Source organism: Mustela erminea, chromosome 15 (genome assembly GCF_009829155.1).
Source record: "Mustela erminea isolate mMusErm1 chromosome 15, mMusErm1.Pri, whole genome shotgun sequence".
NCBI lineage: Eukaryota > Metazoa > Chordata > Mammalia > Carnivora > Mustelidae > Mustela > Mustela erminea.
In genome coordinates this window covers 58,904,891-58,921,053 of record NC_045628.1, presented here as the reverse complement: position 1 = coordinate 58,921,053, position 16,163 = coordinate 58,904,891, and the positions used below count along the sequence as shown (strand labels likewise).

Here is a 16,163-nt window from a genome sequence, read left to right as displayed (position 1 = left end):
AGACTGTAAGCTCTCTAAGGGCAGGTAGGTCTCTCTTGCTCATTGGTAGATCTGTGGCTCCAGCAAGTAACTGGTATATAGATGTAATTGTTGAATGAATTAATGGAATTGAATAAAATTTTTGTTTCAATCAGTTGTCCTCAGATTTCTCTTGTAATCCCTCTTGTCTTGATGAAACTGTATTCATTAAATTTTTTTGGTATTTCTTTTGTTGTGAAGGGCTTTTTTAGAAGGAACTTTTGAGGAATCTTCTCTGCCCTTAAGGAATTTATATTCCTAAAGAAAGGAAATTGACACTTTGTGGAGGAAGAGACTTCTTGTTTTGTAAAATGTATTTTGAAAAAGTAGAGCTTTATTACTCTAATGGGTCAGTGTTTTAAGTTCTCAGTTTAATGTTAGGAATGTTTGAATTTAGCCCAGCAAATCAGCAGTTTAACTATTGCCCATTTATGTTATATTTACACTGTTGGGATTACATTTATTCTCTTTGGATATAAAAGAATATTTCTAAAGTACGGGAAAAGCCAGGTAACCAGAAACAGGTAAAATGACTAGTGGTTGCTCCTTTTAGTTTGGGCATGAACTCTGTAATTTGCCATTGTCCCAGAGGCTACCTGTTTTCTTTCCAATAAGAAAATTATTGTTCATTTTAAGGACATTTTTAAAGTTTTGTCTATTCTTCATCTAATATTAGTTGTTTTTACCTGGGAATGGTGGGGACTGTGGCAGGTAGAAAAGGGTCTGTCTTGTGTAAACCAGGCATTTCTAATCAGCTTTAGTTGTAGGTCCCAGTATTTCCAGTTCTGAGTCTTTAAAAGAGCAGTGAAAAATCAAGGTATGCAAGAATTCTTTCCATTTTTACACGTTCTTTTATTCAACATTCAGAAAATATATGCTAGGAACGCTCCCTGGAGCTTGAGAACATCAGTGAACACAATGAAGATTCTGCCCTTTTGGAGCCTGTATTCTAGTGGGGGAGCAAAACAATAAATGGTAAACATGAGAAAATTATATATTGTGTTTGAAGGTGATGAGTTCTATGGAAAATAAATAAGCAGGGTAAAGAGGATTGGTCCCTGGTGGGCAGGTTGTACTATTAAATAAAATGATCAGGGTAAGCCTAATGGATAATGAGATGTAAGAAGAAAAATTTGAAAGGAATGTGGACCTTTCTCAAGTGGTTACAGGTGTCTTCTGGTATCTGAAAGCAGAGCATTCTTGTGAAACCTTTTGTAGGCCAAAATGGCATAAAGTGAAAGAAGTTAGCATTAATTATGAGGAAAAAATTTCAGACATTTTCAGACCCAGTAAATGACCCTTCCTAGGCTAAAGCACAGATGCTCACAGGCACAGTTCAAAGCTTTGGTGGCTGGATGCTGAATATAGTTGTGGGTAAAGAGCTTGGCCACTTTTGTGCTACCTCTCATGGCTCTCTGCAAAATCAACAGTGATACTTTTGCAGAAGTAAAGATCACTTTTGGATTTCTTTTGGTTAGTGAAAACAGGTAACTGATGTAGGTCTTCTGTAAAAGTGAAGTGGTGTAATGTCAACTTTTGAAAAGCAGAGGATTCCTATACCTGATGAAGAGTATTCCAGGCGGAGGGAGCATTAGAGCCAAATCCCAAAGGCGGAAGTATGCCTGGGAACAGTGGAGACTAGTGTAGCTGGGAGTGGAGTGAACGATGAGGAGGTTATAGGAGATACAAGTAGTAAGGGTACTGGAGGATTATATAGGTCCTTGTAGGTCATTGTAAGGAGTGTGACTTTCACTTTGAGTAAAATGGGCATTCACTGTAAGGTTTTAAATAGAGGAGCGATGTGCTCTCTTCGCTGCTTTGAGAATACTGTCAGGGACGGGAGTAATCTAGGTGAGATAGAATGGTCATTGGGACCAGGGTTCAAACTAGGTGATGAGGAGTGGTCAAGATTCTGCGTAAATTTTAAAGATGGGTATGGGGTGTGAAAAAGATGGCTTTTTAAAAAACATCCTTGACTGACTTAAGGGCCTTCTTCTAATTTCTCAATGTAGAGTCATTTACGTCATAAATTTTTTTTTTAAAGATTTTATTTATTTATTTGACAGGCAGAGATTACAGATAAGCAGAGAGGCAGTCAGAGAGGAGGAAGCAGGCTCCCTGCTGAGCAGGGAGCCGGATGCGGGGCTCAATCCCAGAACCCTGGGATCCTGACCTGAGCCGAAGGCAGAGGCTTTAACCCACTGAGCCACCCAGGCACCCTTACATCATAAATTTTCTAAACATTCTTTTTAAATAATTGTTTAGGTGTAAACTTTAGGTCAGTTCTTACTGGTTTTATCAGAAACTGTGTTTGTTACCTCTTTGATTTTGTTGGTTTATCTGATTAGGTGAGAGTCCCCACATTCTGCATGGTGTGTGCATGGATTGGTAGTTACATACGAGGGACTGCTTTGGGATTGTGACCAATAAGGATAAGGTTATTATTTTGCCATAATGTAATATAAGTGTTGCACTGCTAGTATAGGCAAAATGCCATAAGAGGCAAAATGAGGAGATTCTGAAATTCTCTGTGTCTGGGGAGACAGAGAATGCCCCTCAGGGAGGAGTAGCCTTGGACCATGAATGATGAAGGGTACCCAGGTTAACCAGCTGGTTTGCTGCTTTTCTTCAGCACATTAGAAAGAGGAAGATAGAAGAGAGATCAGTCTACCTGTTAAAGAAGAAAAATTCAGGGTATTTATTTTAAAAATTTCATTAAAAAATTTTTTTAAAGTATTATAAAAATTAAAAATTTAAGACTTATAAATGTAACATCCCTGAATCTTCTGATAAATATAGTTTAACTTCTGATAATACTCCTCATAACAGTATAGCTCAAGAATGTGTATTAACAAGTCTTTCTGTTACTAGAACAATGTAAGTTGCTATCAGTACTGGCAGTTTTCCCTTAAGTTATCATGTATATTATGCTCAGAGTAGCATTTTTAACTCAAATTTTCACAGGATAGCAATTTTACATGTGAACAGAAAGGGAGGGAAATGTTGGGAAGTCATTTGAGTCTTAATTTTTATACTTTTAATATCTTCCAAAGCATTAGATATTCAGTGTTAAGGAAAAGTAAAATTATTTTCAGTCTACTTTAAGAAATGGTATCATATGAATGGCTAATTTTTTAACTTGTGGATCTTTAGATGGTGAATGTTTTAATGTTCTAATCTAGAAAAATTATATATGTGGACTACATTTTTTGACATTGTGGGTAAATGAGTCTTTACTGCATTTAAAAACATCACTTAATATATATGCTTAATAACAGTAACATCTTGCATGCTATTCTATGCTGTTCATCTGATGGAAGTGTTTTTCTTCTAGGTTCAAAAGACGTTGTGATAAAGGCACAGGTTTTAGCTGGTGGTAGAGGAAAAGGAACATTTGAGAGTGGCCTCAAAGGAGGAGTGAAGATAGTTTTCTCGTAAGTCCTGCTTTTTAAAGAAAAATCATCAGTATTAAAGAAAAAATGTATTTTAAAAATTATCCCTTATTATTGAATTGGTGAAAATACTGAAATTTAAATATTAAATGAGTGGGTTCCTGGGTATTCTGTCAGTTGAGTGTCCTACTCTTGATTTTGACTCAGTTCTTGAGCTCGGGGTCTTAGGATTGACCCATGTGGGGCTCCACACTAAGCACAGAGTCTGTTTGAGTTTCTCTTCCCCTGCCTCTCCCCCCGTTGTTGTATTTTTTCTCTCTCTCTCAAATAAATAAATCTTTAAAAAAAATTAAAATAAATATTAAGTGAGATAAAATTTTGGTTGTCATATGTTTTTGTTTTTCTCAGTTGTAGGAGAAAAAAAATTTGAGTTCCTTTTCTTTTTTCAGTCCAGAAGAAGCAAAAGCTGTTTCCTCACAAATGATTGGGAAAAAGTTGTTTACCAAGCAAACAGGAGAAAAAGGCAGAATATGCAATCAAGTATTGGTTTGTGAGAGAAGATATCCCCGGAGAGAATACTACTTTGCAATAACAATGGAAAGGTCATTTCAAGTGAGTAATGTAGACATGATACCTTCAGGATGATTTTATTACATTCAATTTCAAAGGTTGATTATTTCTGTTTGTATGGGAAGGATTTAAAAGGTATGATCCATAATCTTATTTGTATATGTCATGAGCACAATATTTTTGTGTCATTTAAAAAAAAACAAACCCTGCATGGTTAATGATATAAAATTTAATATGTAATATTGTGGTAAAAAAAGGTGTAGGCAAAACTTTGCTGAAATAGAATCCATAGGACTTCTTAATTGTTAATTTACTAAAAGCAGCTTAAATCCTTTGGATTTATCTCTAGATTCCATAGACTGAGAAAATAATTTCTTTTCCTTTTTCTTTTTTAAAAGAATTTATTTATTTATTTGAGGGAGAGAGAGCATGACAGGGGACGTCAGAGGGAGAAGCAGACTCCCCATGGAGCTGGGAGCCCAATGTGGGACTTGATCCCTGGACTCCCGGAATCTGTGCCTGAGAAAATAATTTCTAGCAGAGTAAAATCTTTTAACAAAGGTAGTTTCTGAACCCACTAAAAGAATGTGTTTTCATGGCTTCATCTTCTTCCTTTTCAACCTCTTGGTGTTTTGTTTTTGTTTTTTTTTTTTAATGGTTTGGGGTTTATTTCACTAGGCGTTTTGGTGTTTGGCAAGTTGAAGTATGACTGACATTCAATAGCAAACAATATGATTCTGTGGAGCATAACCATACCTTTGCTTTTCTCTCTGTATGGAACCTAAAATGCTAGCATTTAAGGTGTCAGGTGAGGAGGAAGTCCTTTCATATACCTCTTGGGATTGAGAGAACATTGATAATCATTTTATACTATAACTATCTGGCTTTTTGAATGCATTGGCTAGATTTAATGGGCTGAATCTTTGTAGTAGCTACTTTGTCTTTTGAAGCAACTTGAGTATGTATTTAGAAGCCCTAGAAAGGATTTGATGTACATTACACAATTACACAATTAGTAATAAAACAAAAATTTTAAGAGTAATGAAAATAGGTTTCTTACATAAGACAGCTTTTTAAAAATAGCTCTTTTCTATACTGTGATGTTTTTTTCCTACAGTTAATTAAATCTAGTAATGTTTGAGTAATATTGTAAAGTGTCTTTTGTAACTTATTTTTGCAAGAAAGTATTTCTTAAGATATAACACTAGATGGTAGTAAAAACCCACTCAGCATATATAGGATAAAAGACATTGTTTTATTTGTAAGTGATGTCTTAACCAGTATAGGTTTCTATATGTGGTAGAATTTAGTTTTGTTAGTTTCTTTAGAAGTTTCATGACAATAAACTTATATATTACACACATTTACAAAAACCATATTTTTACAAATTCACTTATTTTCACTGTATTTTCTTTTCTCTTGAGGTTGTCTATCAACATGTTTCATTTTGTTAGTTATTATGTTTTTACTTTTTGTTTTAGAGTTATGAGTCCTATAATATTAAACATTCAGAGTACCTCATTTTGATTGGAGTAAATATGGCAAACTGAATATGTGTTATTAAAGATACAACTATAACACTCTGAAAATACTTCATTAAAAATATAATGACCACTGAGAGAAGAGTCATAACCAAATGTATTAGGGAAGAGGATCAAATTTGAGTTCATTTTAAGGACTTGAATTTTTAGAGAACTCTCTGAGTCTTGTGTGGGAAAAATTTATTTTTTTTAATTTTTAATTTTTTATAAACATATATTTTTATCCCCAGGGGTACAGGTCTGTGAATCGCCAGGTTTACACACTTCACAGCACTCACCAAAGCACATACCCTCCCCAATGTCCATAATCCCACCCCCCTTCTCCCGGGAAAAATGTTTTTATTTCACACTGTATAATTATAATAACTGAGACTTAAAATTTGATAGTACCAGTGGGGTGCCTGGGTGGTTCAGTCAACTAAGGGTCTAACTTTGACTCAGGTCATGGGATTGAACCCTGTGTGTTGGGCTTTGTGCTCAGCCAGGAGTCTGCTTTTCCCCCTCTTTCTCTCTCAACTTGTGCTTTCTTTCTCCCAACTTGTGCTCTCTCTCTTTCCCTAGCTCCCTCTTTCCCTCCCTCTCGTATAAATAAATGAAATCTTTAAAAAAAATTAGAAAAATAAAAATTTGATAGTACCAATAAAACCATTTGGCCAAGTGTCCTTTGATGTTAATTGCATTAAACCAATGTAGTGTTTGGTTGATGTTGCCTTTTGGGGTATGGCAAGCATTTTGGGAACTCTAAGAAAAAAAAATCAGTCTATTTAAAAAGAAACAAACATTTTTGATTGAATTAAAGTTCTGTTTATAGAAGTCAGCTGATGATTAAAAATTGTTTTTGTTCCTTATTTCTTTTTAGGAGTATATCATAGGATCTATTGGTCTTCTTAGTATGTGTTACATCAGGAAGCTTGGGTAGATATTTACCATAGGGATGGTATGTCAAAAAAATCAGTTTAAGTACCTTCTCTGTATTGGCACTTTTTCAAAATTATATTTCTTAACGTTTTCCCAGTACCTACTGGGTACTTTTGGGCTGAACAAATCTAATTTAGCAAATTACATTTGCTATTTTAATATTTTTTGTCTAGTAAAACATTGTAATCTGCTATAAATGAGTGGTGCATTTAACCAGATAGAGTTTTTTTACTTTGCCTGGAATAGATAACAAATGCTTCAAGAATTGCAAATTTTATTTTCCATACTTTTAAAATTATTATTATTATTATTTTTAAGATTTATTTGAGAGAGTGAGAGGGTCAGGGGCAGAAGGAGAGGGAGAGAAAGTCTTTTTCTTTTTCATTAAGATTTTATTTATTTATTTGACAGGCAGAGATCACAAGTAGGCAGGGAGGCAGTCAGAGAAGAGGAAGCAGGCTTGCTGCTGAGCAGAGAGCCTAATGCAGGGCTTGATCCCAGGACCCTGGGATCATGACCTGAGGCTTTAACCCATTGAGCCACCCAGGTGCCCAAGGGAGAGAAAGTCTTAAGCAGTCTCTGTGCTGAGTGTGGAGCCCATCGTGGGGCTTGATCTCCTGACCCTGAGATCACGACCTGAGCTGAAACCAAGAGCTGGATGCTTAACAAACTGTGCCACCCAGACACCCCACTTTTATTATTCTCAGAAGACATTTTTATTAAGTGGCTTATTTGTGATATTTAAAATTCAGATTTATTTTAAGGCAAAATTTTTTGTAGGACCAAAGAAAAGAATTTAGGTTAAGAAGGAGAAAATAGCATTATTAATTTATTTGAATTTACAACTATTTGCTAGAACTTAAGTAGTTCTGAAAGTTTATTACTAAAATTTAAACTTAAAACCAGTTGTTTAAACAGAAACAGCATGCATTCAGCAGTTATGACCAAATGCAAAACTATAGTCATTGTTTTAATTGATACATATTTACCTATGTAAGCTTTCTTCTGATCAGCTGCCTATAATTTTGGGTTTTCTTTCTAACCGGTTACGGAATTAATACACAGAGAATCTGTTCACTTTCTTTTCTATACTATTATTTCATATTTTGTTTTTTTGTCTTTTTTCCCAACTTACAGCTAACTCTTGGAGACTTAATCATTACTTCAGTGAGAATTTAGTATCTTTTCCCCTTTAATAGTGCCGCCTTCTTTGTGGCTCTTAATTGTTCTTATCAGTAGATATTTTTAAAAAGGTAAAACTAAAATAAAATGTCCAGGGGTGCCTGGGTGGCTCAGATGGTTAAACATCTGCCTTTGGCTCAGGTCACGATCCCAGGGTTCTGGGATTGAGCCCTGTATTGGGCTCCCTGCTTAGCAGGAGTCTGCTTCTCCCTCTCCCTCTTCTGTTCTCTCTCTCTCAAATAAAGAAAATAAAATCTTAAATAAAATAAAATAAAAATGTTAAAATATTTTAAAAGTTTGTTGGTTTCTATCTCATTTGTTGTATAAAATTATATTTTGAGGTTATCTGTACATTAATTTACCTATATTCTACTTCAATAGCATGATATTAGTCATACATGGTCTTCTTAAATCTGTTCCCCCCCCTTTTAGTTCTTTGTAAAAGCTTATAATTATGAACTGCCTTTCGAGAAAGGAAGTGAAAAATATCTTTTCATTTGAAATTTATAGGGGAACTAAAAATTAGACTATAATTTTGAGCATTTCTCTTTAGTGTAGCTTTCTTTTTTTCTCTTTTTGTGTCTCAGGAGGCACAATGAATTCTTTCATTAAAAATTTTGTCTGTGTATTATAGTGAATTCTGATACCATGTACCCAGAATTGGGCCAAACCTCACAGGTTAAGGGTACAGCCTCCACATGCCTGTGCTCACTCACTTTAGACACCAGCCTCAAGTTTGGGCTTCCCTAGGTAACCTGTATGCTTAATAGCTGGCTACAAATTTGGGGGTTTCTAGTACCCCTTCAGGTTTCATAATTTGCTAGAGTGAATCACAGTACTTAGGAAATATTATACTTATGATTATAGTTTTACTACAGCCAAAGGACACAGATCAGAACCAGCCAACCAAATGAAAACGCACAGGGCAAGGTCTGGGAGAGTTCCAAGCATAAAGTTTTCATTGTTCTCAGGTACCTGTCATTCTTCTGGAATATTGATATATGACAGTGCATAGAAAGAAAATATTGCCAACCATAGGACCTCATCAAGTTTCTGGTCTAGAGTTGTGTTTTCTTTTTTTTAAATTATGGTCAAGTATATGTATTAAAATTACTGTCTTAATCATTTTTAAGTAACAGTACAGTAGTGTTAACTTTATGTATATTGTTGTGCAGCAAATCTCTAGAACTTTTTCATCTTGCAAAACTGGAACTATATCCATTGAACAGTTCCCCTTCTGCTGCTTTTTTTTAGCGCCTGGCAATCCCATTTTACTTTCTGTTTTTAAGAGTTTGTTTGTTTTAGATGTAGTTAAACTTCATGTATGTGGAATCATGCAGTATTTGTCTTTTTTGTGACTGGTTCATTTTACTTAGCGTAATAGTCTTCAAAGTTCATGCTTAGCATGTGTCAGGATTTCCTTTTTTTAAAAGGCTGAATATATTCCATTGTATGTATATATGATTTTTCTTTTATTTTTCTTCTGTTGATGAACATTCAGGTTTCTTCCTCTTGGCTATTTTGAATAATGTTGCAGTTAATGTGGGTGTGCAGATACCTGTTTGAGATATTGTTTTCAGTTCTTTTGGATATACCTAGAAGTAGGATTGCTGGATTATATGATAATACGGTATTTAATTATTTGAGCAACCTTATACTGTTTTCCACAGTAGCTCCAGTATTTTACATTTCTACCAACAGTGTTCAAGAGTTCCAATTCCTCTACATCCACCAATGCCTTTTTTTTAAAAACAGAAGTTATCCTTTATGGGTGTGAGGTGATACCTCACTGTGGTTTTGATTTGCATTTCTCTAATGATTAATGATAATGAGCACCCATTCTTATACTTGTTGGCTCTTGTTACAGACTGAAGTTTATCTCCCACCCCAATTCCTATGTTGAAGCTCTATCCCCTAATGTGATATGTTTGGAGGTGATTCCTTTGGTAATTAGGTTTAGGTACGGTGATGTTGATACAGTGAAGTGGGGTGCTGCTATAACAAATACATAAAAACACTAAAGTGGTTTTGGAACTCAGTAAAGGGTAGAACCTGGAAGCGTTTTGAGGTATGTGGTAGAAAAAGCTGGGATTATCATGAAGGGACTGTTAAAAGTGATTCCGATGAGAGCGCAAAGAAAAGAGCTATAGAGAAAACCTCCATCTTATTAGAAAATATATAAATATTCATAAATAGAATGTTAGTATAAATATCCATATGGATAGTAAAGGCCATTTTTTTGAGGTCTCAGCCTGAAATAAAGAATGATGGAAAAAAGGTGATCCTTGTTACAAAGTGGCAAGGAACTTGACTCAATTGTGTTTATGTTCTAGTGTTGTGGAAGGTAGAATTGGGAGGGATAAATGTTTAGCTGAGGAGATTATAAAGAAAAGTATTGAAGAAGCAGGTTGGTTCCTTCTGACTGCTTATTGGTAAAATGTGAGAAAAGAGAAATGAATTGAAGAAGAAATTGCTTAGCTAAGCAAAAAGGAATCAGAGTTTTAAAAGATTTGGAAAATTCTCAGTCTGCCTATACTGCAAAAAGTGAGAAAGCTATTTGGAAAAGAATATGGAGGGTGTGGCTGAATAACCATTTGATAAGGAGGTTAGTATGGATGGGAACCATGAACTGTGAGAAATAAATGTCTGTTGTTTAAACCACCGACTTTACTGCATTTTGTTACACTATCCTAAGCTGATGAAGATCTACATCTTCTTTGGAGAAATGTCTCTTCAAGTCCTTTGCCTATTTTTAAATTGGGCAAAGGAAATTATTGCCAAAGAAATATTGCTAAGAAATTATTGCCAAATCCAAGGTCATGAAGTTTTCCCCTTATGTTTTCTTCTAGAAGTTTTGCAGTTTCAGCTCTTATATGTAGATCTTTAATCCATCTTGAGGTAATTTTTGTGTATGGTGTAAAATAAGGGTCCACCTTCATTATTTTGCATGTGGATATTGTTTCCCCATTTTCTGAAGAGACTATCCTTTTCTCATTGTATAGCCTGGCACATTTGTCAGAGATCATTTGACCATATGCATGGGGATTTATTCCTGGATTTTTTATTCTGTTACATTGGTCTCTATGTCCTATCTTGATGCCAGAACCGTACTGTTTTGATTACTATAGCTTTATAATATGTTTGAAATCAGGAAGTGTGTATGTTTGAAATCAGGAAGTGTGATGCTTCTAGCTTTTCAGGATTATTTTGGCTTTTCATGGTCCTGTGAGAGTCCATATGAATTTTAAGGTTTTTTTCTATTTTTGCAGAAAATGGATGATGGACACAAGATTGCACTGGGAAAATGTGCCAATAAGGAATGCATTTAATCTGTAGATTGCTTTCAGTAGTATTGAACATTTAAACAATATTAAGTCTTCCAATCCATGAACACAGGATGTCTTTCTGTTTGTGTCCTGTTCAGTTTCATTTAGCACTGTTTTATCATTTTCTGTGTACAAGTTTTTTATCTTTCTGGTTAAGCTTATCTTAAGTATTTTATTCTTTTTGATGCTATTGTAAATGGGATCATTTTCTTAATATCCTTTTCAGATTGTTCATTGTTAGTATATAGAAATGCAAGACATATTTGTGCGTTGATTTTTGTATCCTTTAACTTTGCTGAATTCATTTAGTAGTTCTTAGTTTTTTTGTGGGTTCTTCAGGGTGTCTATATACGTGATCATGTTATCTGTGAACAGAGGTAATTTTACTTCTTCCTTCCCTATTTGGATGCCTTTTATTTCTTTTACTTGCTTGATTGTTCTGGCTAGGACTTCCAAATGCTATGTTGAAGAAAATGGCAAGAGTGGGCATCTTTGACTTTTTTCCTGACCTTAAAAGGTAGCTTTCAGTTGTTTGCCATTGAGTGTATGTTGGTTGTGGGTTTTTTATGTATAGCTTATTATGTTGAGGTAATTCGTTCTATTCCTAGTTGAGTGTTTTTATAAAAAGATACTGAATTTTTTTCAAACGCTTTTCCTGCATCAAAAACTTGAATCTGTTAGTGTGGTGAATTACTTTGATTTTTGAATGTTGAACCATCCTTGCATTCCAGGAATACATCCCATTTATTCATGATGTATAAACCTTTTAGTGTGTTACTGAAATTGGTTGCTAGTGCTCTGTTGAGAGTTTTTGCATCAGTATTCATCAGCGATATCAATTAGTAGTTTTCTTGTAGTATCTTTGTCCGATCAGTGCTGAGCTCTCTTGAGTTTGGAAGTTTGAAGATTGCTGTTAGTTCTTTAAATATTTGGTGGAATTCTTCAGTAATGCCCTTTGGTCATGGGCTTTTCTTTGTTGTGAGGTTTTTTAATTACTGATTTAATCTCCTTCTAATATGTCTCTTCAGGTTTTTTTTTTTTTTTCCTTTAGGACTCATTTTTGGTTGATTTGTTTCTAGGAATTTTTCCATTTCTTCTAGGTTATCCAGTTCATTCGCATGTAATTATTAACAGTAGACTTGAATGATCCTTTTTATTTCTGTGGTCTCCATTTGTAATATCTTCTCTTCATTTCTAATTTTCGTTGTTTTAGTTTTTTCTTATTTTTAATTAGTCTACCTAAGGGTTTGTAAATTTTGTTGATCTTTTTAACAAACCAATTCTTAGTTTTATTAATTTTTTCTATTTTCTATTTTATTTATTTATTTTCTAATCTTAATTATTTCCTTCTTTCTGCTAACTTTGAGTTTAGGTTCTTTTTCTAGTTCCTTGAGTTGTAAAAAAAAAAAAAAGAAAATCCCTGAGCTGGGTGCTTTTTCCCAACTTCTGAGGGCTATGTTGACTTCTTTCTGCAGTATTACAAGTTCTGTGGTGCAGTAATACAAGTTCCACAGCATTCTAAGATGGGGAGCTCTTTTTTTGTTCTCGTTGTGTCATGTTTCCCCACCACCAGTAAGAGTATGCTTTTCCCATTCAGCCTTCCAAGTCAGGTGAGACAGAAACCATTTATTCAAGATGTATAATCCTTTTAGTGTGTTACTGAAATTGGTTGCTAGTGTTCTATTGAGAGTTTTTGCATCAGTATTCATCAATGATATTGATTAGTAGTTTTCATAGCCGCCTAAAAAGCAGGAATGTTAGATATGCATTCTCCCCAAGGAAGAAATGGCATTGGGCTATTTCTCTTGATCTTTAGCTGTGTCAACCTAGGGGAGGGGGCTGACTTGGATGAAATGAAATGACTTTTCTTACCTGTTTCATTGCATTTGAACTTGAGGTACTACAATTTCCTAATTGGTTTCTGGTATTCTCATAAAGAGATTTCTTCTCATAGAAGGGAATAAAAATTCAGATCATATATTAAGTTTGTGTGTCTGTGGGAGAATGAGGTCTAGGGCTTCCAAATCTACCATCTTTCTGATGCTGATGTCCATAGTTTTAGGGGGGTGCTTTATTAAGTAGGCACGATTAATTAAATCATTGGCTGCTTGGTTGTACTTAATATCCCCTTTCCTCCCAGAAGGGTGTGCAGATATCATGTGGCTCAAAGCTCCAAAACCTCTAATCACAGCATTTGTCTTTCTGTCCTAGCCTGGGGCCTACCTGAGTCATCTCCTTTGTATTAACTAGGGGCCGACCATGAGTCACTTCATTAGCATAAACTGTGAGATGTAGTGGAAGGTTTAAAGGTTGTCCAGACACTGGGGACAAAGGCCAGCCAAACTATTATACATGCATATTGAATTCTAATCCCATAATATAAAATTTAAAGGGTATGAAGATATACAAGGAAGTATAAATCTCCCATCCACCTGTTTCTCAGCCACCCAGTTTTTCTCCATGGACACTGGTACTATTTTTTAAGTCATTTTTCACCTAAGTAACAGTTAATTCTCTTAAAAAGTAATAGGTTATTTCTTTTCCTCTGGCTATTGCCTTATTTTGAGGATTTCAAGGACTGTTTTGTTCTCCAGACAGTAATGAATACAATACTATTCCTTTATATTATGTCTTGAGACGATTTTGTTACTTAAGCACACTAATTGCTGGGATAGAAAAGTGAAAATAGTCTTTGTTTTTGTTTTTGCCTTTTTCCCATGAAAATCACCTTGTTCCGCTCCCCACACCCCCATTAAGAATACTATGTTCACTGTAAAAAAAAGATTGGGGTGGGGTATGGAATAGTGACACAAAATAATAAAAGTCTTAACATTTAATGGTTTCAGTTTATGTGATTAGTGAGTAGGGGCACTTTTAGACATACTTTATGTTAAAATAAACCCAAACAATTGAGAATAGAATCTAGAGTTTTTCTTAATTTTTTCCCATGTAACACTGCTGAGATCGTTTTCCTATATCATTAAATAATCTTCAGTAATACGATTTTATCACTTCCTTGTTTTTGCATGTTAAGGTTATTTCCAGTTTTGGGTGTGAATTAACAAATCTATTAGATTATTTTGCTCCCAAGATTTTTCTTGTCTGGGTTTTAGAGGACTTAAAAGTTAATTTAATTATTTAGTATTTGTATCTTACCTTCTTATATTATCCATGATAATAGCCAGAATTATTCTTTCAAGGTAGGTAACTTTCTTTTTTATTAACTTGCAGAATGTCTAGAGCTTATAAAATCTTTAATTCATTAGACTTTCCTTTTTAAATATCAGTATCTTTTTTATGATCTTTTAAAAATGTTCTTTAAATAATATTTTAATTGCCCTTCAGTTCTTAAGAAATAATGCACAGATTATATTTTATATATATATGTATTTATATTAACTTATTTGGTGTGAGTTTTGTGTATATTTTTAATATTTTTCCTTCACAGGTGAGCTCTTGTCTTCCTTTACTTTTTTTACTTCTTTGCCTTCATTTCAAATGAATACTTATAAAGGGGCACTGTGCAGGAAGTGTAAGGAGAAATTCTCTGGGAAATTTAAAAATAGGAGTGGGGAGTGATAAATTCATAAGTCTGATAGTGTGCATAAATAGGTTTTAACATTTAATGAAGGGTCCATAATAAAATCTAGATGTTTTGTCTGTTCCCCCTCCTGGTAGGGTCCTGTATTAATAGGAAGTTCTCAAGGTGGTGTCAACATTGAAGATGTTGCTGCTGAGACTCCTGAGGCCATATTTAAAGAACCTATTGATATTGTAGAAGGCATCAAGAAGGAACAAGCTGTCCGGGTATGTTGTATTCTGAAAAATTTCTGTCTAGCTTTATTGGATAATTGTAATACTTAAAAAAAAAAAAAAAGAAAGAAAGAAAGAAAGAAAAAGAATTAACTTTGACTAAGTGAAGTGATTGACAAAACTTTTAAAAATTTTGACTATTTTGTTTGAAATTGAAACTTTTAGAAGTATCTACAATATATCCTTTTTTCCATAAATATTTTATTACTTGTCTTTAAAAGGTAAGAATTCTTTTAAAATAGGCACTATACCATTGTTATAACTAGTAAAATTAAAAATAATTCCTTAATATCATTACTTACTTACCCAGTCATTCACATCCCCTTGTCTCAAGTTTTTCATTTTTTTTCTTTTATAATTTGTTTGAGTTGGGATCCATATTAGGTCTTCCATTGAGTTTTGGTTATTGTCTCATAGGTCTTTTTCTAATTTATAGGTTTTCTTTCCCTTACTCTCTTTGTCTTCTTTCATTTGTTGAAGACAGTGGAGTGATTATTGTTTATCACAGTCTGGATTTTACATTCCCATGGTAGCATTTGATATGTTTCAACCTCCCCTTTATTTCCTATAAAATTGTACGGAATAGTACGGACACTGTCTTATGTATCCCTATGATAGGTCAGTGATTTTATTTTGGGGGGGGTTTAAGGATGCTTTTGAGAACCTAATGAAAGGTATGACTTTTAGTGTTTGCACATACAGAATAAATTTTGCCCACATTATAACTAGTATTCTGTATTGTCCTTTTTGTATGCATCTTCCCTCCACCTCTCCATCAATACTCCCCATCCCCTGCCCCCTCCCCAAAAAAAAGCCCAACCATGAAGTTTAATACCATGGCCTGTGAGAGGTGCTTGTTAAGGTTGGTAATACTCCTACTGAATTAAATTGTTTTTAGTTTGGATATGAAAAATAAGTGCCATCTTAAAAAAAAGTTTGAATATTAAAGTTTGAATGAAATTACCATCTATTAGTGGGAAACTATGTCAAAATAGGTTTATGATACTGAAGTATAGGACAGAAATTTTTGACCTGCACAAAGGTTTAAAAGAGATAGAGAAATTACCTTGATAATGTCATTTAGACAAAGGAATGGTATAAATCTTTAAATGGGACAGAGAGATTCATTAGGTAGTTATGTGAGAGTGATGACTGGATGGCTAAATTTAGATGAGAAAGAATACTTGATTTACAAGAATAGTTGAAGACATTGTCTACTAAGATTATAGCTTTTTGAGTGATGAACAGAAATAGTACCAAGCATAGCATTTGGTAAATTAATGTCATTCTGGGTTGATCAGATTCTGTCATAATTCTCATATGTTTAGCTCTAAAATGGTGGATTATGACCTAGTGAAAATCTTTCTTAATGAAATAAAATTTCATTATTTCTCATTTATTTC

The 16,163-nt window shown here is 34.1% G+C and overlaps 1 protein-coding gene across 3 annotated transcripts in view; it reads left to right on the top strand.

Moving 5' to 3' along the window:
* The window catches only part of SUCLA2 (succinate-CoA ligase ADP-forming subunit beta), a 59,564-nt gene that overhangs the window by 26,699 nt on the left and 16,702 nt on the right, over window positions 1-16,163 (top strand). For all 3 annotated transcript variants that reach the window (XM_032314809.1, XM_032314808.1, XM_032314810.1), the window contains 3 exons: window positions 3,353-3,452; window positions 3,860-4,022; window positions 14,626-14,754. In XM_032314809.1, the coding sequence (XP_032170700.1) occupies window positions 3,353-3,452; window positions 3,860-4,022; window positions 14,626-14,754 (392 nt within the window). The remainder of the gene's footprint in view (window positions 1-3,352; window positions 3,453-3,859; window positions 4,023-14,625; window positions 14,755-16,163) is intronic.